We start from the raw sequence: 27,238 nt of genomic DNA, 5'->3' as shown, positions 1-27,238 counted from the left end.
AACAGTATTCATCACATATTTTTATTTAAATATCTGAATAGTGCCATATAGATCAATATAGTTGTTTAGACTTACGGTTTGCTTTTTGAATTCCACCAGACAGGAGCGCCTACCCAGCCCATCCCTGTGGACAACACCAACCAAGCTGTCCCAGCTCTTTGGAGCTGGTTTTCCATGACAAGATATTGATTAGGAAGGAAAAGAGCACAAGGGAAACTGGAACAACACTGTCTGAAAGCTGACATTCCAGTCAATACCCCATGTCTACCACAGCTGCATCCCAGAAGACACTTCCAGGCTAGGTGCACCAATCTTTTAAATTGTGCCACCAAGGCTCCCAAAAAATCTTTAAGTGGCATTCTTCCCACAACAGCAAATCACTCACCTGAAATCATTTTAATACAGCAGATGGTCAGTAAAATTTCCTTTTTGAATAGCTGAGACTGTTGGAAACTTCATTAGGAAATTAAAACATCTAGGGTAAATAAAGAGCATTGTTTGCGAAAATCGGCAATGGGTTTCAGGTGGGAACTTGCCAGAAACAATCGAAGAAGAAAAAAAAAATATAATAAATCTTTCGTAACAGGCATGCTTGCAAACAAAACTATGCTAGAGGAAGCTAGATGACCACCTGAAAGCAGGCTTGGCTATGGTGTGAACAAGGACTGACAGCTGGAGTCTCTTCAGACATTACAAAATATTTTCAAGTTTCTAATTCACACTGAGCATCCAAAAGTGAGTCAAAGCAGGAAAAACAATTCAGTTTTTGCCTTCTATCTCAGACACACATAAAAAAAAAGGACAAAAGTATTATTGCCTTTAAAGTCTTTGGTCCTGTTGACCATCAGAGGCTGTACAGCTCAGTGATTATATTGACAACTTATTTCTCTTTACAAACAAACTTTAATGTGACATCATTCAAGCACTTCAAAGTGAAGTTATCCTAGATAATAAGGCCATTTTTAGAACTGTCTTTATGCACTTAACCATATTTTTTTAACCCAAAACCTTGACATGTGATGGAAAGAAACCAATCCAGTGAATGTAATTCAGTAACAGGAATGAGATGTACGAACATGTTATGAGAAAATGAGCACGCAGCAAGATGCTGATTACCTGCTAGACAAGTGGATAAATCTGCAAATGAATGAGCCTTTATAGTCACTAAACAATCTAGAGAAAAATCAGAACAAATCCAGAATCAACACGGTGCCTGAAATCCACAGGGCAGAAAAACCAGTTACACAAGAGAACCCATCTCAAACTCTACCACCTGTTCACGCTGGTAACATCCCAGGCACATTTTGATGGTTATGAACCTGAAACCACAATTTCACAGAGAACCCTAAAATTGTAGAGACCAAATCTACAACCACTAAGGAAGCTGCTCCGTAGAAGACAGGAAAAGCACTGTCCGTGGATTGTGTAGGTCTCGCTCATCTCAAACTCCTCTGCTTCAGTAAAGCACTGCCTCAGACCCATGAGATAAATGCACTTTGCACAGGTACATCAACCCCCAGCCTCCCACAAGCCGCTGCACGACGTGCACCAAAACGTTACCCCAAAATGTCGTTTTAGAGTAAAAAAATCTGTTTCCCCTCACCAAGGGAAAAAGCAAAATCTGTCCCACACTCAGCAGAACACGAATTTGGTGCTGAAATACAGAGAATTACAGAGAACCCCCCCACACACAAAACCAACACCTTGGGAAGGCGTGATGCTTTTAAAGCCACATTTGCAAGGAGGAACAGGTTCCTCGTAAAACTCCAGGTGTTTGTTAGGACAGCAACAGGTGGGCACCTAAACGCAGTCATCACTGTGAAGCTCTTCCTCTGAGCTCACTTTACTGAGTGATTAAGGTAATTCCTTTAAAAAAAAAAAAAAAAAAAAAAAAAAAAAAAAAAAAACCAGCTTTACGGGTGTGGAAAAAAAGTTGGAAATTCTTGGGCAACACAGCACAGGAGCCAAAATACAATAGACCAGAGGAGAACAGTCATCCCTCTGAAACAACAGAAGTAACAGTAAGGCGGACCTAATTAAGAAACAGCCTCATTAAGGCGTTCTTTATGTTATTAACACCTCAGCAGGCAGTGGCTCACGCCCGCAGGGACGGGAGGGCGAGACAACACCCCCACACCTCTCAGCCACCCGCTGGGCCCCGAGTAACAACAACCAACCGAAAAAAACAACCAAAAAAACACACCAGAAAAACCACTTTTGGTTTCGCGTCTCACTAAAGACACGTGGCCAAGACGGGGGTCAGTGAAGGGCTGATCCCGGTTATCCCGGTTATCCCAGCGCCGGGACACGAGCGGCTTTCCCGCCCCCCCCCCCCGTTCCCCTCAGACCCGCCTGGCCCACCTACCTGCCGCGCCGCCACTTCCGCCTGCGCCGCGCCAGCCAATGAGCGCCGCGTCCGCCCGTCCGTCCCGCCCCCCGCCGGCCGCGCCGCCCAATCGCAGCGCGCCGCGGCGCCGGCAGCCAATGGCGGCCGTGGCCCCGCCCGGCGCGCTGAGGGCGCGCGGGGCGCGCTTCCGCCCGGCGCGGCGGCCGGAAGGTGATGTGGCGCGGAGCGCGGCGCGATGGTAAGCGCGGGCCTGCCCCGGCCCTGCCCGCTCCGGTACCGGGCCCTTCCCGCTCCCTCCCTCCCTCCCCGCCGGCCCTGCACGGTCCCCAGCGGCGCCTGCCGGCCCAGGCAGCGCCCTCGGAGGCCGCTCACGCTATTAGCCGCGGCCCGCGGGAGCGGAGCCGCCCGAAGGCTTTGCTGGGAGAAGCGCGGAGCGGGTTCGCGTCACGGGTTTGGTGGCAAGAGAAAGGCCCATTTTGTGTCTGTGCGGGGCTATGCCGATGCCCCGCGGGGCGGCAGCCTGTGCCAGGCCGGTCAGGCAGTGTACTTGTCTTTCGCCGCCTCTTGACGTCATGGTTGTGTCGCGTGACGTCATGGTGGCGTTGTGTGACGTCATGCGCCTTGAGCAGTGTGCTGAGCCATGCCATTGGCTGCTTTTCTCGATTTTCAGGGGTGTCATCAGAGGCCCAGGTCCATTTACTCATGAAAATTATCTATAAAACGATGTACTTTATATATACAAACATATATATTTAATTTTTTTTAATATATACAAACTTGGTACTTAAAAAACTTTCTGCATCTAAAGCATATATAATTTTTAAGAAGAAATATATTTAATATAATTTAAGAAGATATAAATATATTTAATATAATTTAACATATAAATACATGTTTATAAGTGTGTTCATAGTTTTAGAAATAACCTGAAACGTGGAAACACGTAAAAAAAACAGGCAAGAACATCTGGAATATAATATCTATGCTTAAATGTGAGTTTGTTGTATGTATAATAAGTATATATGGATATAAAGATATTTATATAGATATTTACAGGGGTATGCAAATGTATAATTGAATATTTTAAAAACTATGTATTATATGTTACCAATATACATTTTTCTATAAATTATTCACGTAAAGAGTGTGTGTGTGTGTATATATATACACACATGTATATGTATATAAAGTATAAGGTATATGTGTATAAATATATATATACTCTTTATGTAGAGTTGGTCTAAAGGCACATTTTTATTTCTTTTTATGTATTCTGCCCCTTTTTCCAGTCTCTGCAGGTAATATAAAAGGAGGGTGTGCATTTGTGTCAGAATTAAAGCTGAGCAGTGAAATACTTTTTCTTAGGCCGGGTTTATACGTTAAATATACGATGTATATATGAGCAGGGCAGATACATGAATTCGAAACGAGAAGGAAAACCAAAGGAATAACTGAGTCAACGTGAGTTTTTCCTGTAAAAAATTCGAGTTTTTCCAGAACTTCATCACAGAGTTTGTTTTACCATGGGAATTTTCAACTTATTCCTAACAACCACAGCTTGATTTGGGTTGGAGGGGACCATTAACGATCACCTGGATCCCCCCTCCCATGAACATTGACAGGTTGTCCGTCATCGTATGGATACTGTGCAGCTTCCATGAAAAATTGCTGTATTTCCTGTGTATGTGCAGAAAAGCTCAGTATCTCTTGAACTTTCTTAGAGCTCAGTTCAGAAAAGGGTTCCCAGGCTCCAGATGTTGTCACCAGCAGGAAATTGCTGGGAGTTGCTCACCTGAGCATTCCTTGGCAGGTCTTCTAGATGAACCGAGCCCGTGGCTCCAAGCAGAAAACAGAGGAGGTTTTTTATGATAAAAGGCATAAATTTATCTCAGGAGATCTAAAACAGACGTGCAGAAAGCAAGAGACCTCTAATCAGTGCCATGGAAAGGTGGATATTCAGGATTACAGCAGCTCCTCCCTGTTCTTCATTGAACATAAAAGGGTTTGAGGTGGTAGGAAATGGGAAGAGACCGTGGTGAGACATTGGTGTTGCTTAATGTAACAATTTAATACAATTGGTTAATGATATTATTTATATTTTTAAGTTATGTATAAGAAATATATGAGAATAACTTAAAAACAAAGCTACTGTTTATGTCTGAAAAGATTATGGCAGGTGTATGACATTCTCTTAGGATTATCTTGTCCATGTTCCTTGCTAGGGGTTACTCTCTGTGCTTCAAGGACTCTGAAGCAAGAGACTGTTCTAAGGATGGTTTGCTCATGATTTTATGTTGGAGGAGGGGAAAATAAGATTCTTCAGCATTATTGTGGTATTTGAATTTCCTCAAGAGAGCAGCAACCCTTGTGGCATATCCAGTACTTGGGTCCTCCATGATGCTACTTGTGGTGTCGTGGCATTTTAGGGAAAATAAAGATAATTTTGAGCTCACCTTTGACTGTGAGACAGGAAACAGCTGCTGTCAGTGTGTTGTGAAATGAAAAAGATTAGACCTACACCTCCAATTTATTCTCCTTGTCCAAAGAACAGGAGCTGCAGTTCTGGCAAAGCAGCACTTGGGAAAACACAGTTTTCTGAAGCATGATTTCCAAAGGACTTTATGCCTTGGAAATTTTTCATCCCATTGTTCCCTGGGCTTCCTTATCATGTCCTTGCTAAGCAGGTGAAAACTTGTGCCAGGTGAATGGCCAGCTGCTGCCAAACAGAGGAAAAAAAAATATATGTAAGCTGACTTACCTGTCTTTTCCTTTATGTGAAAGCAGAAATTGTGTTTTGGTTTTTTTTTTTCCTCTTCACTGCCAGCAGATAGGAAAAAAACCTCAGTATATTGACTTAAAGCAAAACCCTCAGTATTATAAATCAAAGCAGCTATGGCAGCCAGTAGGAATGCTCAGTGGATTCCAAACTTCCTGGGAATGGAAGGGAGGCACCAGTGACACAGCTCCCTCATTTATTTGGGAGCAGAATGTTGTACTGTTTGCTGACTTCCACAAATCAGTTTGTCCTGCCAGCTTTCAGGGTTTTACATCTGAAAGCTCGACAAAAGTTCTCCTAGTGGGCTTGAAAAGTTTGCCATGTGCATGGATGGAAAGAGGGAAGAAGCCAAAGGTAACAATAAAGTCAGTGAGGAGCCTCTCACCTCCTGAAGGGTGGTCTTCACTCTCTTTCATAGCAGAGATGTGAAGTTAAAGTCAGGTGAAATTTGGTGATGGAGAAAGTTTAAGAGAGTTGCAGAAAACTTGACGAAAACGGCTTCTTCGCCCTCACCCTCTTGTTGGGGCTGATCCTGGCCCCATATTACTACCCAAGAATTGATTTGGGAACTTTCCACAAGGACAAACATTTCTGTCACAGTCTTTGTTGCTCTCTTAGTGTGGTGTTTATAGAAGGAAGGGGAATTGCTCATAGAGCCAATTGTAAAAACATTCATTAGTAAATATTATTTCAAACCAAGCTGTCAGATATAAACATACCAGAACCCAAGACACTGCTCTGAAAAAAGAGCTTTCAGGAGTCTTGAAGTGCAAAGTTTTATGTGTTTTTTATTCAAAATGAGAAGAAGGAATCAATCTTGATTCAGATTTGCTAACAGCTTTGTTTTTACCGTGATCTAAAGGTACATAGGTTTAAAAACATCTCCTAGTTCATCATGCAGTCTGAAGTGTCTTTGTATTGTGAATTTACTTGACTTGAAGGGTTCAGTGTGGATACTTCTATCATCTTAGAGGACGATGTGAAAATATATTGTCAATGTTTTATTTCTGTGATTATTGAACTGAGGAAATTATTCTGTCAGTGTAAGATGGTCTCTTTTTCAAAGGGTAGGATGCAATGAGTCTACTCTAACAGATTTACCCAGAATGACACTGGTGGTGAGAAACCATTTCTTTGCTGAGTGCTATAAAAAAGTCAATGTCACAAATTTTTGGTTGCCTGCAGCACGAGACACCACACACATTCATTGTAACAGCTGCAGCAGTGGATATGTTTTTTTGCTAATGCACAGAACTGGGCATTCAAACTCGACGAAATTTTTTGATTTTCATCCTTGTGACTGTGGAAAACAAGGTGGGAACAGCTGTGAAAAACATTACCTGTCTTCCAGATGCTAAATATGCAAACCATGCACCTGAACTCTGCTAAGCAAGAGACTTGCAGAGGTGCTGTGGACATGCCCAGGGCCATGGGACATGACAGACTTAGCAGAACCTGTCATTGTTTCTTGACTAAATATATTTTTTCCTGACAACAGAATTACTTGTTTTTCATGTTTGAAAGAGATGGTTAGACTATTAGTGAACAGAAAAAATAAAAAATTGGTAAATAGTATACATAAAATAGTTACAGTTCTGCTTTGTAATTCTTAGGTAAATTAAAATATGTCTTCAGTTTTGAGAACTTAGACTTTTACCAGGTCCATGTTCACATTTTGGTAGCACTTCCTGTTACAAACTCCTGATTTTTACATGCTGTTTTTATCACTGTAAGGATATCACCTGATTCAAAGTGTGCTTTAGTATGACTCTTACTCTTCCATTCACACGCAGAGGTTTTACTCGTTTTTAAGTTTCAGTAGTAAAATTTGTGGTGAGCTGAGCAGTGTGGTGTGCAGCTTCAGAAGGGAGATTTACTTGGAAAAAAGGGTTTTTTTGAAATAATACTTCTATCTTATGAGGGAAGACAGCAGAGGAAAAATGCCTTTGTAAAATTCAAACCTGTCTAATCTATAGACAAGGAAGGAAAAGGTATTATAATCTTTTATTGACATATCCACCATAATTCTGTGTTTGTTTAGTAAACATGTGGACATGCACGCCTTTGTATTACAGTGACCTTGGCAAAAGACTTTAATAGTCACTTTGGTTTTTATTTTAAGACACTTTGGTGAAATGCTGCATCTGCTAGCTGCTTACAGCAAAGTTCAGTTTCCAAACTAGGTATTGGAGCAAAGAGGAAGGAGGTCAAGCAGGTGTGAAACTTCAGCATCATCACCTTGAGGTGTCTTTTCACTGCTGGTTCTGTGGATTTGAATTGCAGTAAAAATCATACATGTGTTAAAGTCAAGTGAGCTTTTTTATGGGAGAGGGCAACTGTGTCTGTATGTTTAATTAATTGTTTAATTGTTTGAGGAGATTGGTTATGTTTTAAATAGGTACATTAGTCTTCAGTTGACTGCAAAAGCATAGCATGTTAGTTGTACTTGCCATTTAAACTTGACAATGTGCTTCTCCAGGAAGTGACTAGGGAGAAGATTTCCTGTTTCTCTGCTCAAGCTTTAGCCTACATTTTATGAGTGCAAAAATACATATTTTAGACAGAAATCTGAATGAATGTTAAATATTGTACTTAAATTCCTTGGAAACTAAATACTGAGGAGAGCATGCTGTAAACCCAGGGTAAAAAGCCCTATTTATGCTGGAACAACTGCATCTGGCTGGTATTTGGATACTTATTAGCACCCCTTGCTTAGTTTTGTTGTGTACTTTTGCCAGCAGTTGCTTGAAACTTAACTAATTTGCACTTTCTGTAATTTTTTAATAGTGTTAAATTAGCATGCCTCTTTTACAAATGCTTGTTTTCCATTCATTTTGATCAGATTGCATTTGGCAGCAGTGGGAAAAATAATTTTTTTTTTTTTAGATTGGAAAATATTACAATTAGATGCATTTTTAAATTAGTTTTAGGAGTTGCTTTAACTTTCGGGATGGGAGTAGTACTACGTGATTTATATCCTATTTTTTTTTTGATGTTGTACTCCTAAAAATTTGATTTTTACTGGTGAAATAAGAATTGCAGGGCATAATGGACACCCTAGATAATAATGATTTTCTCTTTCAGCTTTGTAAGGACCTCTTCATTAAAATTTCATAGCTTAATTTCACTTTTCTGTGACAAAATTTTTATCAGCTCTTGCTTAACTAAAGTTCAACTGCAGTGTGTAAGCTCTTGCTCATATTTCAGTATGAGGAACCCAGACGTTCAGCTGCCTATCCATATTTGTTTCTTTGGCTCCAGAAAACCTAACCATCCATCAATTTTATTATATTAGGGAGGAAAAAAAGAAACCAAAACCATACTAGAAAGACTGAATATTCTGCAGTATATTACACAAATGAAGTTATACTTTTTTTAAAGTATTTCAGTTATTTTTCTGTGTTTGCCCGCATAAATTGGTTATTATAACAGTAACCACAGGGCAGACTTGCAACTTGCTGGCACTGCGATGGCCTCTCCTTTTATAGTACAGATGGATGAAATCATCATGGTCACGCTGCAATCAGAGATAAAATAATCATTTTGTAAATAGTTAAGGTCTGTGGAAAGTTAAGCTTTGGTTTGAGTGCTAAGTCTTCTGAGATAAACTCAGAGAGCTTTTGTTTTAGGCCAGACCAACCCAAGAGGACAACAGCACAGGGTTTGTGTTCTCCTCCTGCATGCTTTATTTCCCCTGGAACCATGATACCAGGTGGTTTATTTTAAACAAAAGTATATGAGGCAAGGGGAAAATCAGCAGGTCCTTTATGACATACAGACTTGCACCAAAACCTAGGGTGTGATTTATTACAGTGCTCCCCAAGGGTTGCATCAGCAAGTGGTTTGTGGCTGTGGTGCTGTCTGCAAGGACAGGGAGCAGAACCATGTCAGAAGCAGAGAATGTCAGCGTAATGGAATGGATGAAAACTGCAGAGCTGGATAAATTACAGTGTCTTGTCTGTGGCTGTTGTTGTCAGTGCAGGACAGTGTTTAGAATTAGTGCATCCATTATGGCTATTTCTGCACATTGAATTAAATACCCTTGTGAAGTGCAAGAGCTGTTGATAACCAGAGCTCTGAGCTGCTGCTTTTTTATTTTTCTTCCCTTCTGCCTGAGTGTAGTAAATTTAATGCTGAGGGACAACATTGTCTATAATGAGGTTAACAGGAGCTGTGCAGTTGTGATGATTCCCTGTCACAGCCACATAGGTAACTTTTAACTTCAAATCAACAGTTTATAAAACAGTACAATAAACTTCATTTTGTACTTGGATGGGAGTACATTCAGACATCCCTAGCTGTACCACTTGATTTCCAACTACTGTATATTCCAGTGAGTAATTTATTCTAATACAAGCTACTGCTGCTAATCCCAACACAGTAAAACTTTCAGGAGAATTAACTCTTTATGGTTTATTATACGGAGTTTTTACTGAGATACGTGATGATCAGGAAACAATATTGAGGCTCATTTTGGGAAGGATTTAAAACAGCCTTTGGGCATGTAGCTCTCAGAACTGGGGTCCATGGTCTTAAATTTCCAAAGACGTTGGAAAAAACTTGGCTCTGCAAGTTCAGGTGAATGGAGTACCTTGTTAGTGCTGCAGGTGATGTGGTGGTGCTCCACACAGGAGGGGACATGAGGAGAGTGACACAGAATGGGACCGCTGGGGTGTTCCCACTATGTTTGAAATGTACCAAATGCAGATGTAGAAAATTTCAGCTGGTAAAATTAAAGCTTGCACTGTCTAATACCAGAGTAAAATGCGAGTGCTGGTTTTTTCTGGTGTTGTAGTGTGAGTCTTGGGAAGTTAGTTGTCATTTCACCCTTGTGGGGACACAGTTGAAGAGACAGCACCAGTTTCTCCATGTGCTGAGATCTCTTTGTAGTGGGAATGAGGCTCACAGGACCGACCTTAAGCCAGTCAACACAAGTCAAAAATTGCAATTAATACGTTTGGATCAGAGGAACCAAGTCTAAACAAATGAACAGCAACTCATCTACGTTGTCCAAGTAGCTTGGTATGTGAATGCAGTGTTTTTAAAAAGGATTCTAAGCGATGTATAACTTGCAGCAGCTTTTAATTACATCAGTTGGAGCAGCCAGATGTTAGTTGCTGCTTTCTGTGAATTCAGCTGGGCCATGAGAATTACTTCAGATGTGAAGAGTGAAGCCATCTAATTCAGGAATAAATTCTCACTTCCAGTTTGAAATCGTAAGCAAATTTTGGAATGCTCGCATCTGTCCTTTCAAAGTGGCTGTGCAGATAAACGCGTCATTCAGAGCACGTTTCGGTGGAAGGGCAGATGTGATTACAGCAATGCATAGCTGGGGAAACACGTGGAGACCCCAACAAAGAGCAATTATATACAATTATATACTGCCCCAGTTGATTGACTGATAGCACATTTCACAAGTATACGTTTACAACCCCTGCTTAAGAGGAAGCAAGTGTGCCCTTCTGCCGTTTTCCCGTGTTGGAACGCCCGCTGCCACCTCGGGAAGCAGCTGCAAGAACTCATGGGAACGGGTCTCTGGCAGGCACAGGGCTGTGAGCTGTCAGAGCAGCTGTCTGTCCCACAGGACCGATCAAATTAATCAGTTGATAGGCAGTATCTGGCTGCGCTGAGAGGCAGCCACTCCTGGATCCGGCCCCACCGCGTTCCTAGACCCGCAGGAGCCAGGGGGAATTGAGACTTCCCTGTTTTCTGGAGCTGGCAGAAACTTCTGCCAAGCACAAAGGCTGCAGAGGCTGCTGCTAGGGATGGCAGCGCGTTGTCATTTGTGAAGAGTTTGTCCATTATTTATGACGTGATGTGACAGAAGGGGTGGCTAGCTGAGCTAAAATGCTAAATTAAATATGATTTAGCAAAGGCTGTGGCACTGGAGAAAACCAAGCAGCTTCATGTTTGGGATGTGAGGGCTGGCTTTGGGTGAGATCACTGCTCCCTCATCAGAGAATGGGTGGGTTTTGGGGATGCTGGAATCTCCTATACAGGGTGCAGAGTCAGAGCATCTCTGCGATGATGCTTCTTAACAGAGTGGCCTGTTAAGTTAGATACTGAAATTACTTCAGATAGCTAACCCTGCCTAAAGCATGTATTCACACTGGCAGCTCTGTGCATGTTCCAGAGTTCTTGTGATTCACGGAGACTTATAAATAAGCTAAAGTTTTTTGGTTTGTTTTGCTGCTCTTGATTTTGGGCAGGTTTTTGGTCACAGTATCGGAACACTTGTGTGTGTGTTCCAATGGCTTTCTGCTAGAGCTTCTTGTTTTTCTCTCCTGATTTCCTGTTAGTGCCATACTGAACTGGAATATTGTGACTTTCTTCTGTAATTCTCCTTAGCTGTGTAGAGAAATCTGATGATCGGAACTTGAAAACATTATCATTTTGTGACATAGGAAGGAAGCACGCGTGCATTGACGGAGATGTGCCTCAGACTGTGTGGAAATGAGGGCTCTGATGTGCCCTAAAATATGATTGAAGAAGGAGACAGCAATGTAATATCCCTTCCTAAGTCCTAAATATTTACCTTTAATTAAATACCACTACTCAACCAGCTGGGTTGAGCAGTAGGAACACAGGAGATGAAAGTTCATTAGAATTCTAGAATGAGGAGGGAATTTACTGCATTTGCTTTGACCTTTTTTTTTTTTTTGGAGTTTGCACTAAATCATATTTGCAAATGCAGGTAACAGAGTGAAGGCAAAATAAAGCTTTCTGAGGTAAGCTAGTGCTTCTTATACCACCTCTTGCTGTTAAGCTGACCGAAAGGTCAGTTGAGACACTTAAGAGAAACCCCAAAACCGTAAAAAAAAAAGTCTCTGGCAAGCAGTTATTGCCTATTACTAATACTCCAGACCTTAGTAAGTAGCCAAATGTTGCAGCAGTTTCTCAAGAATTGTCTCTTACTGCTACTAGGCTGATTAGTGTTTGCTATCAAACAACAGAACTTAGCTTCTCAATCCTAAGGCAGTTTGTCCATTTCTTCAGAATTTACCGTGTAATTAGCACTTCTGAAAGTGTGTTTACAATAAAGATGTTTTCAATTTAAAATCAGAACGTGATTTGAAAATAAAACTAATCAGTTATCAAGGTTCAGATGGGCTTAACTGTATATATTTCTACAAGTCTGTTTAATTTGGCTTGTAGCCCTTAAAAAGTGGTCTATTAACAAACCTCCTACACATTTCATGTTATTTACTGCCTTGGCTACTACTGGTACTCGCCAATCATCTCCACCTTCACTGCCACTACCAAATTCCATTTGATGGAAAGGTTTTCTGGCACAAGGCCATTACAGGTTTCATTTTTGGTGTCGATGGGTGTTGTCCAAGGGGTCACCCATTTTAGAGATGTAATTTTTTTGTTTTCCTGATTTTCTTCCACAGTCTGCCATCTTCAACTTCCAGAGTCTGCTGACTGTGATCCTGCTGCTCATCTGTACCTGTGCTTACATCAGATCCTTGGCTCCCAGCTTACTGGACAAAAATAAAACCGGGTATGTGGTCTGATCATTTCAAGCACAGCACAAGCTGTGTGGTTTCAACTGTGACCTTTCAGCATCTCCTGATGAAGTGTGTGATAATGCAGATCCCGCTTTGAAAATTTTCTCTCTTTAAAGATAAAAATCTTAATTTTGTACGTCGCAATAGACTGCAATAAGGGATTGGCAAGCACTTAGTTGCAATTGTATTGAAAGAATTTATTAGCTAACTAACCTTGCTAATACTGCATTATTAATCTTCTAGATTTGTAGCTTTGTTGTTACATGCTTATTAGACATACAGAAATGAGAGACAGAAGTAAAACATTCTCCTACATGTGGCTATTGTTGCAATGATTTATTTTTGATTCCTAGGGTGGGTAAGAAACCAGCAGAAACTGGCTTTTTTGTTTGTTTTCAAAATAGGTGTTTTGGAGATACAAGTTTGAAACACAGCTTTAGCAATAATCTGTAACTAAAAGAAAACTAAGAATAATTTTTAAAATAAGCAATACAATCCTCTTGTGTGGTCTGTTTAAATCAAGGTTTTGTATTCTCTAAGGTGAAGGAATTTATGGAAGAGTTTTTGAAAGCTTCCACAAACCTAAGCTTTTTTTTTTTTAATCATATGGATGCTAGCTGTGATCAGCAGAACTGTGATTGAAATGTAGTGGGTTTAGAGTGACCATTGGGCAGTCTTGACACAGCAGCCTCTGGGCTGTCCATGCAAAGGAGATGATATCTGTAGAAGCAGGAGGTAATTCTAGGTGGTCAAACAGACATGCTTTTGGATGCTGGGTGTTTGGCTTGTCCACTTTTTCCATTAGGTCATTTTCTGTTAAATATTATTCTTCCCTAAGTGTCTTCCATCACTTCTGCATCTAAATTCAGAAGTGTCCAGTTTTAAGTAGACTCTTGTGACCAAGAACCCTGAGTGTTTGTCTTCTGAAAACCTAGCTTGTAATTAACCTCTGGGGTTGCTGTTTTATTATCCAGGTTTTTTTAATTTTAGCTGTGTAAGATAGCCAAAATCTGCCAGTTTTTTGGTTTTTTTAATTTGGAGTTCTAACATGAAAACACTTGTGTCCTTTTATATGAGGCCATGAAATTGCCACTGACATGAGAGGTTTCTTTTGATGGAAGATGGAAAGAAAGGATGACTTCATGAAGGACAGGGAGTGGGGGGACGAGGGGAGTTTGGGTGTCTGCTGGTGGAAGATAACACAATAGTCAATGAGGTATACACAGTAAGAAGTAAGAATGTTTATTTTACTGATTAAAATTTTAGTGCTGTTCTTGGCAAGGAGTATTTCCTTTAATCTGGAGCTACTCTGTTTATTCTTGAGGCAAATCTGTCTGGAGTACAATAGAACTCTCTTCATAAAATGTTTTCAAAGGGTGCTGACACTGTGGAGGAGTTGGGCGTTTGATGTGTAGGTTTGTATTTATGTAGATGTAGGACATACCATTTTGTTTTATATATATATTTGTAGACTACTTTGTACTGCAGAATAAAACCTTGGCCTGGAAGCAATGAAATTTGTTTCCTGTATGGTGGATGTTTACATGGAGCTCGTATGGTGCTAAACCCCTGTCCCTCTCTTCTGATATACTCCGTGCTCCGATGGAAATGTCTGGGCATATGGGATAAAACAAATTCTAGTGATACTTCAGCTTACCGCAGAGATGCTCTTACCTCATCATTCCTGCTCCAAATTAAAGGTATAAAAAAGTAGCAATAGAATACTAAAGCGACAGAGAGGAGGAATGTTGATAGTTGCTCACTGTATTTCTAAGTGAGTGGTAACTTTAGTGAGGATTTAGGTCTGCTGATAATAATTGAAGAAACATATTTCTGTTGGTTGAGAGACAGCGTTGCAAAGTGATGTCACCCATCCTCATAACCTTGTATTTCCTCCCTTTCATTTCTGCCAGAGCGTGTCTTTTCCTACCAAGCCAAACAGAACTTTAAACCTTCATTTTCCCTGAGTGTTTCCATGTGCTTGGTCCTGAGCAGCAGTGTTAAAGGCTGGGAAAGCAAGTGGAGATTTACTGTTTCATGCTAACTAGAGGAGAATGTGCACCACAACATAATTCTCTCCTCCCTGCTAACCAGAAAGATGTGTTAGCTTATGTGCAGCAGAGATCCCCTTTGATTTTCCATCAGCAGTGCAGTGGGGGTGTCTCACACTCCCTCCTGCAGTGGCACTGGGCTTTTCCTGGTGAACACATGGCATTTTGCAGCACACCCAGCCTTAGCAGTCATAGTCTAAGGCCCCACCAGCTCCTCCTCAGCTTAAGAGGTTTCATTTATTTGGGTTTTTTGTTCTCCAGATAACCACCACCCCTTTCCACAATCAGTGCTTTTATCATTTAACACAGAGAGCCAGCAGTATGCAGCAGGTCATGCACATTTGGGCTGTGGCTGCCAGAAAGCAGCAGGGATCCCAGCCAGACCCACACCTTCACCTGCATCCAAACAAGGGTGGAGAGGAACACAAAGGGCGGAGAAGGAATAGTGCAATTACTGTGAGCAGTTGCTGCAGGAGGGATTATTTTGGAGCAGAGTTATTCAAGGCAGCGTCACTTCTGTAATAAGCAAGCAGGTTTTGACTTGAGGAGGTACGTGTTGTGGACCTGGGATGAACAGGAAAAAACAGGGGAGCAGGAGGTCTGCACAGGCTTCACCTCCAGTGGGAGCTCCCCAGTTCTTCCAGAGGACATATTTCAGCTTCCTAGAAGGTACAGAATTCAATCTGCTTCTGCTCAGCAGCAGCTTCTGTGGACAAACAGAGGTGCTGAGCTGTTCCAGTAGCACAAAACCCTCTTAAAATGTTCTGGTGTCATCATGGGAAGGCTGGTCAGCCCTTATGTCAGTGGCTTCAGATTCATAAATTGTTAATTGCAGTTGTGAAGGGCAATTGGTGAGACCCATGCTCTGTTTTGCACCTGTCACATCAGGTAGGAAAATTTCTGTTTTCGCCAAGGGAGCTTTGTAGGGGCAGCTAATGCAGTAATGCGTTAGCAGTAATGGCTTCACATTGGTCAAGAAATCCCTGAGAAGACAAAACAATACCCTTGCTGAGATTGTGAGGCAAATTCAACAGACTTTCAGGCTGCTTGGAAGGGTTAGTACTCTTTTCCCTGTGCAAGTCTTTAAAAGTATGTTATTACAGGGTGGTAATGTTTTATTTCTTTGAGCTCCTGGGCAAGCTTTTGAGAGGTGGCAACATGAGAAGCAGGTCTGTGGAAGTTTTCCTGTTGGTTTTGCAACATGCAGTCTGTGAATTCTAATTTTACAGAGGGTGAACAACAGTTTTGAGAACCTGAGGTGCTACCAACACAGCACTTCAGGGCTGTGTATTTTGCTCTATGAGATTTACAGATGAATGCCTTCCTACCTGCATGCGTCTTCAAAAAGTGCATAGATGTCTTCAGGTTACTTTATTGTATGACCTCTTAGCATGGAAAAGTGTGGTGGTCTATGTGCAAGGATTATTACTGCTGCTTGTGGAGGTGCATAAAAGCAGAAAGAAAAGAGCTTTGTCTTTACAGAAATATAGTCACACCCAAATATGTATGTGTGTATGTATATATATATATATTTTGCTTGAGGTAAATCTAAAATCTAAAGCACAGATGAAAATACCTGTTCTCTAAAAATGGAAATGTTGCAATGCTGTTCGTGATGAATTGGTCAGCAAGGGGAACATAAGTCAAAAAGCATTGCACTTTGAGTTTGAACACCTCAGTCACTTGCTGCCTCACTTGATCCTCACCTGCCCAACACTGAGTCTTTGTCTAGAAACAGAGGAGGCTGCTAAATGGAAAGAGAGATGCTGAAGTAAACCAAGACCATAAAGGAGGACATAAAATGGAAGTAGCAGAGAAATAAAAGTGCAGGATATGTCGACTACTCAAGTATGTAGGAGCAAGTGGCCCAAACCTACCTGTCTGCATTTAAACATGTTAGAAGCAAGCAACTCTCAGAGCCCAAGAAAGGTCAAAGACAGAGGATCAAACCTTTGTGGGTGTGAGTTTAGAACATTATTTGTGGGGTTGTATCTACTACCTGCTTGATGGCAGTTCTCCAAGTGTTCTGTGCTTCCCCACGCTGTTCTGTGCCATACTATGGAGGAAACCTTCCCGCAGACAGGCTTTGAAAGGCTGAAATCTGTCTTACACTGGGCTCTTCAGTATTGTTCCCCTTTTCTTCCTCAGATCATAAAGCGGTCCCTGCTCCTCTGGAGCAGTCAGTATGAGATTATTTTAGTTACTCGGAGAAATTGTAGGTTTGTGGCATCCTTTTGGGTGTTCTTGAGTCGGATCTTGTTTTTCTCCTTGCCTGTTTCACTTGTGAAAGTGAAAACATCCTGGGCAAGCAGCAGAGGAGAAACATGAGTAAGGTAAACTTTGGTAAAGGAATAAGAAAGAACCAGAAGACTTGGGAAGATTTTTTTCTTCATATAATTTTCTGATTTAGATCTGGAACACAGAATGAGTTAAATCCATCTTTGCATGCAGAAAGATCCCTGCTAGACTTAGAATTTTGCCACTTGTGTAGTTCATAGCCTGTACCCTTCTGTGCAGGTGTCTGCTCCTTTCTGGTGTCCAGAAGAGACTCAAGTTGAGAAATTAACTGTCAATTCAAATTGTTTTAACATAGAAGAAAGAAAATCAGTTGACTTTAGTGTATTAAACCAAGAGCCTAATGAATTTATTTTATCTTTACAGACTGCTGGGGATATTCTGGAAATGCGCCAGGATTGGTAATTCTTTTTTTTCTTTAAAAATCTTTAAGATCAGTCCTCTTTCTAGTATAATTTATTAGGATAATGTTGCCATGTAGCAGTGAAAACATACACATCCTTGGTCTTCAAAAATGCAGGTTTTAACCTCCATGAAATGAGAGGGCAGGATATTGCTTTCTTAGATTAGCATCGTGGAAAGCCTGCATCTTCTCATGTCTATTCATGTATGTGGTGGTGTATTTTCAAAAGTCTTTTGCAGTTCTTGCCACGTGAAGTAACCAGGGGTGTATTTCTAATATGCAAAGAAGTCAGTGAAGTATAAACTGCAGTGTGTTTGAAATTGCAATGGACTATTGAAAAGAAGCCAGATATTTACCTTATAGTAATAAAACAACATGGAATTCATAATGCTTTAAGGTTCTATGTAAGCACAAATGTGGTTTTTTTGCTCTCCTTTGTTTACTCAGCTTCTGTGCACTTTTGAATTACACAAAGCTGTTCGTGTCAAGTGACATCTGCACACAGGCTGATCAGCTCTATCTGATTTTTGACATTTTCCCATAACATTGGTTTTGTATTTATTTTAATCCTTATCCTGAATTTATTTTGAGAAGGAAATTGGAATATACAACAGAAGTTTAGTCTTAACGTTAAGGTATATCCAAGATTAAAAAAAAAAATAAAATTACAAACCCGTCATCAGTGTTCAAATTGCATTGTTAATGCTGAGCAGAAACTTTGAACTTGTAATTCTAGATCTTCTTACTTGTCACTAAACCTAAAGAAAGCCTGTATGATTCCGTTTCTGCATTCTCAGGCAGAACATTTTACAGGATGTCATAAAGGCATTGACACAAAAAATAGGGTTTTTGTGAAGACCGGTTGTTAAAATGATTGCAGATATTGTCCTATTTAGATAATAGACATAGCAGAACCAATTTTGGTGCTATAATTGAAAGATACTGGGGAGGTGGCAGCTGTCAGAAATGAATTTTGAGCTATACCAGGGAAAACAAATGTAGAAATTCAGCTGTGTTAGGGTTTGTTCAAGGCTGAAGAGAGCACCTCACCTTACCTTGCCCTTGCCATCTTCTCTGTGGTTAACTAAGTGCAAGGCTATTTTTTTCTGTTAGATATGTTTCTTTTGAAACTTGCATCTACAATGAACCACTTCAGCTTTCTTTTAGACTAAGAGGTGAAAATGGGCTTTGGAGCTGACTCCCATCATTTTATGTGTGTTAATCACAAAGGCATGTAGAAAGTGTAGGTTTTAAAAATGAAAATGTCTACTGGTTTCCTTTACATTTCACATCCCTGGTATGTTTAAACAACCTTTTCACATGTACATAAGATCTTAATCATGGGCAAGTGGTTACATATTTACAAAGTTGTGCAAAATAATGTTTAATCCTGCCACATGGTGATTTCTCTTTTAAGAAAATTAAGAGCAGAAAAGCATAACCCATATGAAAATTGTAATACCCTGAACCGTAGGAGTTGGACTTCCTCAGAATTTATTTTAAACAGATGTGAAACTGCAGACATTAATTCGTTCAGTTATTTGAAGTTTAATTAAATATATGCCAGATCATGACAGCATCTTGTAATGTCACTGGGCAGTCAGTCCTGCATTTGGGAGGTGTCACTGCAAGTATTTTATTTTTCTTTTACTGTGGAAAGTCTGTTCCCTCTGTGTTTGAAGGTCCTGCTGGTAAAAAAATACTTTTTTCTTTTATAAAAAGTGCACCATGCTAGACTTGGGAGCCTTGGTGGATCTTTTTCTTTAATGTTTCTCTGAAAACTGTGTCTCAGATAAGATGGTTTGTAAAGACAAAAGACCTCGCACAGCAGAGGGAAATTGAACTTTAAAGCAAACAGCCCCAGCTCTGTCTTTATGCTCCTGGATGTGTAAGAGCAGGAATCTTCCCACTTGAAAGGCACATTCCAGTGTTAACACTCCCTGGCAGTTCTGTAGGCTGCAAGTACCATCCACTGTTGGTGTCTCCAAGGAGAATTCAGTGGAACCATGAAGGATGAAGTTTTAAGTGTAAAAGCATCTTGGTAATTAATGGAGAAAGTGCTCATGTAAGTAGGTAGCAGTCTGATTAACATCACTGATTTTCTCCTGGCTGTGTTACAGTTCCCCACCTAAGAGTCTCTTTTTTCTCCCTGGTGTAAAAGAGACCTCTATAACGTTCTGTCCTGGACCAAGTGGGTGGGAATAGATCTCTCACAATTGCTTTTGCCACCAGTTAAAATTACATGAATGGGATAAACTTAACTTTCATCCGCAGTCTGCTCTGGGAAACTGTGACTCCAGTTTGAAAGAGTCAGAAAATAGAGGTGTCTGTGCAGCTTCTGTGATCTGCTGACCATTTTTGTCACAGAAATCTGTGGAGCAGACCCTCTCCATGTGCTAACAATGTTATGTCTCCTTAGCAAATCAAAAAAAAAGGCATCTGGCCCTGTCTGGGCAGCTGTGAGCTCACAGCTCTGTCTGCTGCATGACACCCTGCACAGAATATTCATGCTGCAGGTGACAGGTACCATGGCTAGAGAGCAGCTGCACCTCAGCTGACACAGAACAGCTCCTGAGCAGCCACAGAGGAGCAGAGCCAGCAAAAACGAGGTGTCCTAGACAACTTTCCACTGCCTGCCCCATGACTCTGGCACTAGGAGGAGGCAGCAATGTAAAAGTGCACCTCAGAGAAGGTGGTTTGTAGTAAAATGGAAGCCCTTTCGTGGGCCTTTCACAGAGACCCAGAATCACCCAGTGCCACCCCTGCCATGGGCAGGGACACCTCCCACTGTCCCAGGCTGCTCCCAGCCCCAATGTCCAGCCTGGCCTTGGCCACTGCCAGGGATCCAGGGGCAGCCCCAGCTGCTCTGGGCACCCTGTGCCAGGGCCTGCCCACCCTGCCAGGGAACAATTCCTGCCCAATCTCCCATCCAGCCCTGCCCTCCTTTAGCCTGAAGCCATTCCCCCTTGCCCTGTCACACCATGCCCTTGTTTAAAGTCCTTCTCTTAAAGCAAAGAGCCCCAGCTCTGTTTTTATGTAGCAAAATAACCTGTTCAACATCTGAGCTTTCCACTCCCGTGCACGTTCTTCGTGAATACACAGCTGTACTTCTGTCAGCATTTCTCCAGCTACAAATGTTGAATATCAGTTTGCACGTGCTGTGGCACAGCTACGGCGCCAGACGAGGAGCAGGTGGGTCTGTTTAGCCATGCCTGAATTTTTATTTGTTCTGGGCTCTCTCTCCCCTCCTGCCAGGTGAGCGGAAGAGCCCCTACGTGGCCGTGTGCTGTGTGGTGATGGCCTTCAGCATCCTGTTCGTGCAGTAGCAGCTGGCGAGCGTCCCGAGTACCCAACAGCAGAGCGTGGAGCATCTTGTGTCAGGAAGGATGGGAAAGCGTCACCGAGTCTCCTCTCACTCCATGGATCACCTGTCTTCTGGAGGACACCCCTGCAGATGGACCAGCGTTAGTGACCATAGCCCAGATGACATGTAACGGGTGGAAGGGTGTCTGATGCGTGTCTGAGTTTCAGGGGAGCTCTTTTTTTCTTTTACACCATGCACTTGAAAAGGCTTGCTGTTTTTAATTCTTTAGAATTTCTTGTCCAGTAGACCTGTGTAATGAAAGCTTAAAATGGTAAATCAGCCACAGCAATAAGACCACCCTTTGAAGAATAAAAGAGCATTGTGACTCTAGGGGATGTTTATTGAAGTATTTTTAGTTCTTGCTGCCTGAACAATTCCTCTCGATTTGTGAGTGAGGGCTCCACTCTCATCCTAAAAATATGACCTCTGACCTAAGTTACACTCAACTATTTGTTTCTAAACTTGTAATTTCTCAAATAATGTATCAATATTTCTGTTGTTGAAATAATATGTGAAATAAAGGCAGGGACCATAATTGTAGTGATGTCTGATTAGCTGGGGGGAAAGCACAGATTTTGAGGCACTTGGACTCTGTAAAATACCACATGTACTCATTGTTAGAGGTTTAGGTCTCTCAGGTATGTCGTTTCCCAGCTTCTTCCAAAATGCTGAGAAAAGGATTCCAAAGGCTCTGCTGCTGCAGTTGCATGGATGGAAAGGTTTTAAGTTAGCAAAATGAACAGTTAGCTGCAGCTAAGGAAGTTGCATGTCAGAAAGGTTGTAGCAACTAAATTACACTCACCAGTAGTAAAGATTAGATTACTTTCAATGATACACGCCATTAGCATTTATTTCTTAATTTTGCACACTTTCAGTAATCTAGTGACTTCTCTAATAACACCTGACAGGTGTGTGTTACACCAGACAACTGTGTGACTTCGTACTGACTGCATTTGGGAGAGTTGCCTGTTAGCAGTACTTGTTGTTCTGGAAAGGCTTGTGATCAGAAGGAACAAAACTGACAGTAAAACACACTGAAAGGTATGTTAACTGTTGTAATTCTTGTTTGAAAACCTTATTTTCATCGATCCAAATTATCCTGCAACTAGGAAAAAAAGTGCTTTTGAGTTAAGACCTTTATGTTTTCTCATGCACCTGTGAATCTAAGTCACCATCAGAAGTACCCATCCAAAACTTTTCTAATCTGGGCCCAGGACAAAAAGATTTCTCCAGTTTGGGCTAAAAAAATACCCCTGGCTGTGACCCAGAGGTGTGCAGAGCTGTAGGACTGTGACCATGCTATGCACACACAGAAGCCTGGGACTGGGCAAGAGGTGTGGGGGGAGCAAAATCTGCTCTTGTAACTTTAAATGTGGATGGTGCTCAAACAGGGCATCAAAGCAGCTCAGGTTTGGATTTCAAAGGTAACCGTTCCCAAACGAGAGGAAGGGAAATTCCTAAAGAGTCTTGGGGTTTGACTGTCAGGTGTATACATGTCCAAAATATGCAGAGAATCATCTGGTAACTTTTTATGTAGACCAGTTACATTCTAGTTACTATTTCTTGTAATAAACAGTGGCATTTTTACGATACTCACACATTTCCAGGTCAGCTAATTACCAGATGAATTCTTAATAATCTCTAGGGTTTAGGTGCAAGTAGGAATACCAGTGAAAGACCCCAATGGAATTTTTTGGTCCGAGTATCTGAAAGCTACGAACATGAAGGGACTGTTGCAAAAATCTTCCCTGTTAAGGTTTTATCGTGTAAGAAGTTGAGACAGGCCTCTTTTTATTTGTTATTTGTTGTTCAAACTTCAACATTATTTCTTACATGGCAGTCCATCCTTTTGGCCTAAATGCAGATGGTGGATACTTCCTAGTAGGAATTTTTTTTTTTTTTTAATTTTCCCCCTTGAATGACATTTTCAGACTATTCATTATGTGCTAGCTGCATGGCTGTTCAACAAAACTATCTGGAAACAAGATCTTTAAACTGACAAACTGCAGTTGTTTTGAAATTGCTGCTTCAGGCAGGTGTTTGCCTCAGGATTAGTTCTTTGGTTTTCAAGATTTTGGCTTTGAAGAGATTGATACTCTTTTAGTAAGATGCAGAGAAAATACGCTTTCCCAGGTTAGAATCTTGATGCAGTTTTGCTTTCTTGGCTTTCTTTTTCTCGTGCAAAAGAGTGTGCACCCGCAGCAGGTCTGTATACCTTTTCCTGTGCAAAAGGGACAGTGATTAAATGTGACCAAGGCTGTAGTTGTTCCTGCTGCTGTGGAGAAACATTTCCACGCTGGGACTTCATCCTTTTTTTTCCTAAACAGCATCATGGATGTTGTTAATGCCCAAAGATCTAAAACACAACATGGTGTTCTTCAAACACACAGAGTATTTTGTGCTCTTGCATGTACTTGCTATGGATTAATATCATATTAACTTCCATCCATGTCTGCACTAGAAATGACCTCAAATTCAAAGCAGGGATTTAGGAAGGCCGAATTGAACAGCAGTAATTGCCATGTTGGGAAATGAGTAAAGCATGAGTAAGAGATGGGATCACTGTGAAGGACTGATGTTCTGGAGGGACTGATAAGCAGCTGGGCAGACGTGGCTGGTGGAGGAGGAAAGACAAAGTGGAGTCCAAGGATGACAGGAAGATTTCCTGTTCTTGGAACAATGTCCCTGTTCTGTGAATGCCCTTTCTACCTCTGTAACCACAGCAGTGAGCAGTGGAAATACACTGTCACTGAGAGGTGAAGCTGCACTGTGGTGGAGGGAATAAATGCTCTGGTAGTGCTCTGAGGCTTTTATTCTTTCAGTTCTGTCCAGTTCTGTCCCACTGGCATCAGGGGCAGGGCCCACTCTCTAATGCCTAGGAAGGCTCACCATGACCAAGGGATTCGTTCCCCCCTTCTCCCTTTCATAATTACCTTCTAGAGAAGAGAAAACACAGCCAACATCTTCCTAATGATTTAAAATGCTGAACTTGGTAAAGCCCACCAGAAGCCAGGAAAGTGTGATCTAAACCTGCTTCTCATACTCGGACAGCAGCTTTACATTATCTAGTCCAAACATTCCCAGCTAAGGAAGGTTTTCCAGCTGGGTTTCTTTTCCCTCCCTTTTCTCTTGCTCTACCTGAGCATTATTACCCATTCCAGACACATTTGGGGAGTGCTCCCAGCATCCATTACAAGGCCCACATAGGTTCCACGTGTATTTGATGGCGTCTGGCTGCCTGGACAAGCAGTTTTCCCTTAGTTCCCATACTGCAGTGTAATCAGCATGCCGGGCATAGGAGACACATCTGTACACTGAAAAACAGGTTTTAAGCATGAGGCCTGAATTGTTTACCTGTCTGTTCTTGTGTTTTATAAATAGCACCTCTTTTCGTGATACCCCGAGGCCATAAGGCAGAAGGTGTGGAGGAAGAGTCATTCTGCAGGATCTGATAGTTGCATAAATTCCTCCCCAGGTCCAGCATGACCAGTGTCACACACCTAACCTGTACTCAGTGCTAAATTTTTTTACTCTGTTTCACACCTGAAGGGTTTATGTACCCAAAGGCACATCTGTTTTTCAGGCATTTGGTACCTGACAGAATGTGGTCCCATCTCCAGAGATTTTGCCTAAATTCCATGAGCTGTTCCCGGTCTCGTGGAGCACAGGTACTCGAGCATGACCTACCTGTCTCTTCACAGGGTACCCTTCCCTTTGGCTGTGTGACAGATGGAGCCCAGGCTCTTCTGATGAAACATCAGCCACGCTCAGGCTTCAGAGCCCTCAGGAATAAAACCGCCTTTGGCACTGCAGCTGCCTCATTTCTTCCTGCTTCACCAGTAGCTGCAGGAAGGTTGTCCAACGTATCCTTAATCTGCATGGAAAAGACCTCGAGAAGAGTCTGTCACTAACTCATGTAATCCCCACTGGTGTGGGAGGGAGATGCCAACATTTCCTCAAGGACCTGGGTGTAAACATTTCCAGGGACACAACTGCTGCTGCCAGCTCCTGGGACGTCAGTAGAGAAGATAATTACTTAATTAAGGAGCGAGGAATTTCGTTGCTGGTCTGTCACATTCAGAAAGTTCTACGAGAGCATCTCATCATCAGTTCCGTTGTTTGAAAGGGCTCTTTGGAAGCTGTGCCATGGGAAAAGAGGTTTTCCCTCCAGCACAGCTCTTAGTGAGTGGGAAGCAGGCAGTGCCCATCCCCAGCTGCCACCACATTTCAGTAAATGCCATGTTTGTGCAGACTGGTTCAGCTGAAGATCAAGTCTCCCGTTTGCAGGCCCAATCAACCTCTATCATCTCTTTTTCAAAATAATACAAGCACACCTAATCTAAACACACTGCACTGGGCTCCCTGACACCCTCTGCATCACCTGTTTACATAAACAGAGGAGCTTATCGCAACACTCACACCACATAGCAGCACTTACTGACAAACTCAGTGGTTAAAACAGTCTATTTTCCCCCAAAGGAAGACAAGGAGGTTTTAAAAGGGTAAAATTGTATATGGCTTCGTTTATTCTGGGGGGAGGAAAAAAAATTGGTTTTAAGTGAAGTCAAGTCAGGTCAAAATATAATAAAGTACCCTTTTCAATTCTAAAATCTTCACAGCTGGTCATTCCCATATGCAAAAACTTAAATAACCTTTCAGAGATGTAGTAGGGCTAACAAAAACTCCAACCAAATGATAGATGTATTTGGACACTTGGATGTATAAATGTCACACCCAGTGGAATTAAGAGGAAATAAATAGTAATTTGACAGCATTGGCAAGCTGCGTTTTTGACTGTGTAGCACCACCAGCATATTTTACGTGTGTATCACAGTCATGAATAAGTCAGTCCAGACACATTCACAGACCAGTTTTGGTTTCCTAGTAAGCTACATGCTCATTTTCTTTCCCCTACCCTTTCCAGCTAATAAAGGGAGCCAAGGGAACGCAGTGATTCCTGTCTTTTTGGAACAAATCACCTCCAAATTCTTGCAATTGATTCACACAGACTGGTAAAACTCCAGGAGACAGGGGAAAAAAAAAAATCCCTTCCCAGTGATAAGGCATTCTTGACATTTGAATTGTTTGTCGTTTACTAAGGACATAAAACCCTGATACCAAAGATGGCACTTGAAATTATCATCATCACTGGAGACATGCCTGGGGCCGGGGCTGCCTGCTCCAGAGGGGTTTCTGAGCACACTCAAAGAGTCAGTGAGTTCTCCCCCCGCCTCTGCCCTGCACAGAACGTGCTTCTGCCTGCCCAGGGACACGTTCTGACATCAATCTGATCACTTAATGATACCCCTCCTGCACAGACCGGAGGCATGGAAAAGATTTTCATCTCTGAATTCACCGTGGCTTCTGGAAGTAATAAAAATTGTTTCCTCCTCTTCTTCTCACAAGGAAGAGCAAATCCTTTGAAATCCAGCTGCTTTCTGGTCATAGCTTGGTTGGTTGGTTTGAACACCTTCACATTCATATAATGACAGACTGGTTTGGGTTGGAAGGGACCTTAAATCTCATCCAGTGCCACCCCTGCCATGGGCAGGGACACCTTCCACTGCCCCAGGCTGCTCCAAGTCCCAGCCAGCTTGGCCTTGGACACTTCCAGGAATGGGATGGGGCTGCCACAGCTTCTCCAGCCAATCCCTATTCAGATTTTCATGTTTGCACTTAAAACCACTTAATTTTTTTCCTTCCCTCCACTGAAGGGTCATCCTCTTTAATTTTGGTCCAGAACCAAACCCAGTAACACCACCTTTAGAAGAAAACTTCCTCTAAGCAATGCTCTTCTCTCATTTGCTGGGTATTTTTTTGCAGGTACAATGTCTAAAACATGGGTCTAATAAAGCAGCATCATCCTGCTCTTCATTTTAGATCCATCCATAGTATTTTGCACACGAAGCTTGTTAACTAGGATGTGCCAGGTGGTATTGAGCACAGTGCAAGAATCTGTACAAAATTTAAGGCACAGCTGTTCTTCTGTGCCCCCTGGCACTGGACACTCCAGTCTTGTGTCAAACTTTCCTCCCTTGTTCCCCTCCATTAAAAAAAAAAAATAAATAAATTTAAAAAATAATAAAATTTTTAAAAAAAGGATAAATCAGCAGGTAAGCCCCAAAACCTTGGGGGAACCTGAACACTTAGATATTTACCCAGCCACATCAGTCCTACTCTGCCCAGGAAGAATGCCTCCTCTCCTCGAGCAGAAATACAGAATCTCATTAAAAAGGAAGGCCCAGCTGCTGAAGCTTTGTTCTTTGTTTCTTCCCATTTAGTCTGTTTTCCACTCCTGTCTTTGTGTAGCCCCTTTCTAGCACCACACGCTGCAACCACAGAGGCACTCCGTGCTTCTCCCAGTTTTTCCCTTCTGTACATTTGAGGTGATGATCTTGCTGGCTTGCACACTTGCAGGAATGATTCAGTAGGTGCTCACAAGAACCGTGGCAGTATTGGCTATTTCCCTAAACCCCTTCAGACAGCTCATC

The 27,238-nt window shown here is 41.9% G+C and overlaps 2 protein-coding genes across 2 annotated transcripts in view; one reads left to right on the top strand and one right to left on the bottom strand.

The window, feature by feature from the left end:
- XRCC4 (X-ray repair cross complementing 4) overlaps nt 1-2,318 on the bottom strand; it is a 142,012-nt gene extending 139,694 nt beyond the window's left edge. The window contains exon 1 of the mRNA XM_082301978.1: nt 2,204-2,318. The gene's annotated coding sequence lies outside the window, so the exon portion shown is untranslated. The remainder of the gene's footprint in view (nt 1-2,203) is intronic.
- A 209-nt stretch (nt 2,319-2,527) lies between these two features.
- TMEM167A (transmembrane protein 167A) lies at nt 2,528-21,282 on the top strand. Its single transcript, XM_082301592.1, has 4 exons — nt 2,528-2,585; nt 12,518-12,627; nt 17,347-17,381; nt 20,639-21,282. The coding sequence occupies exons 1-4, from the start codon at nt 2,583-2,585 to the stop codon at nt 20,707-20,709; spliced, it is 219 nt and encodes a 72-aa protein (XP_082157718.1). The 5' UTR covers nt 2,528-2,582; the 3' UTR covers nt 20,710-21,282.
- Nucleotides 21,283-27,238: the final 5,956 nt, after the last annotated feature.

Source organism: Coloeus monedula, assembly GCF_965178545.1.
Source record: "Coloeus monedula genome assembly, chromosome: Z".
Lineage (NCBI taxonomy): Eukaryota > Metazoa > Chordata > Aves > Passeriformes > Corvidae > Coloeus > Coloeus monedula.
The sequence above is the reverse complement of the archived record's forward strand: the minus strand, read 5'-3'. Positions and strand labels throughout refer to the sequence as shown.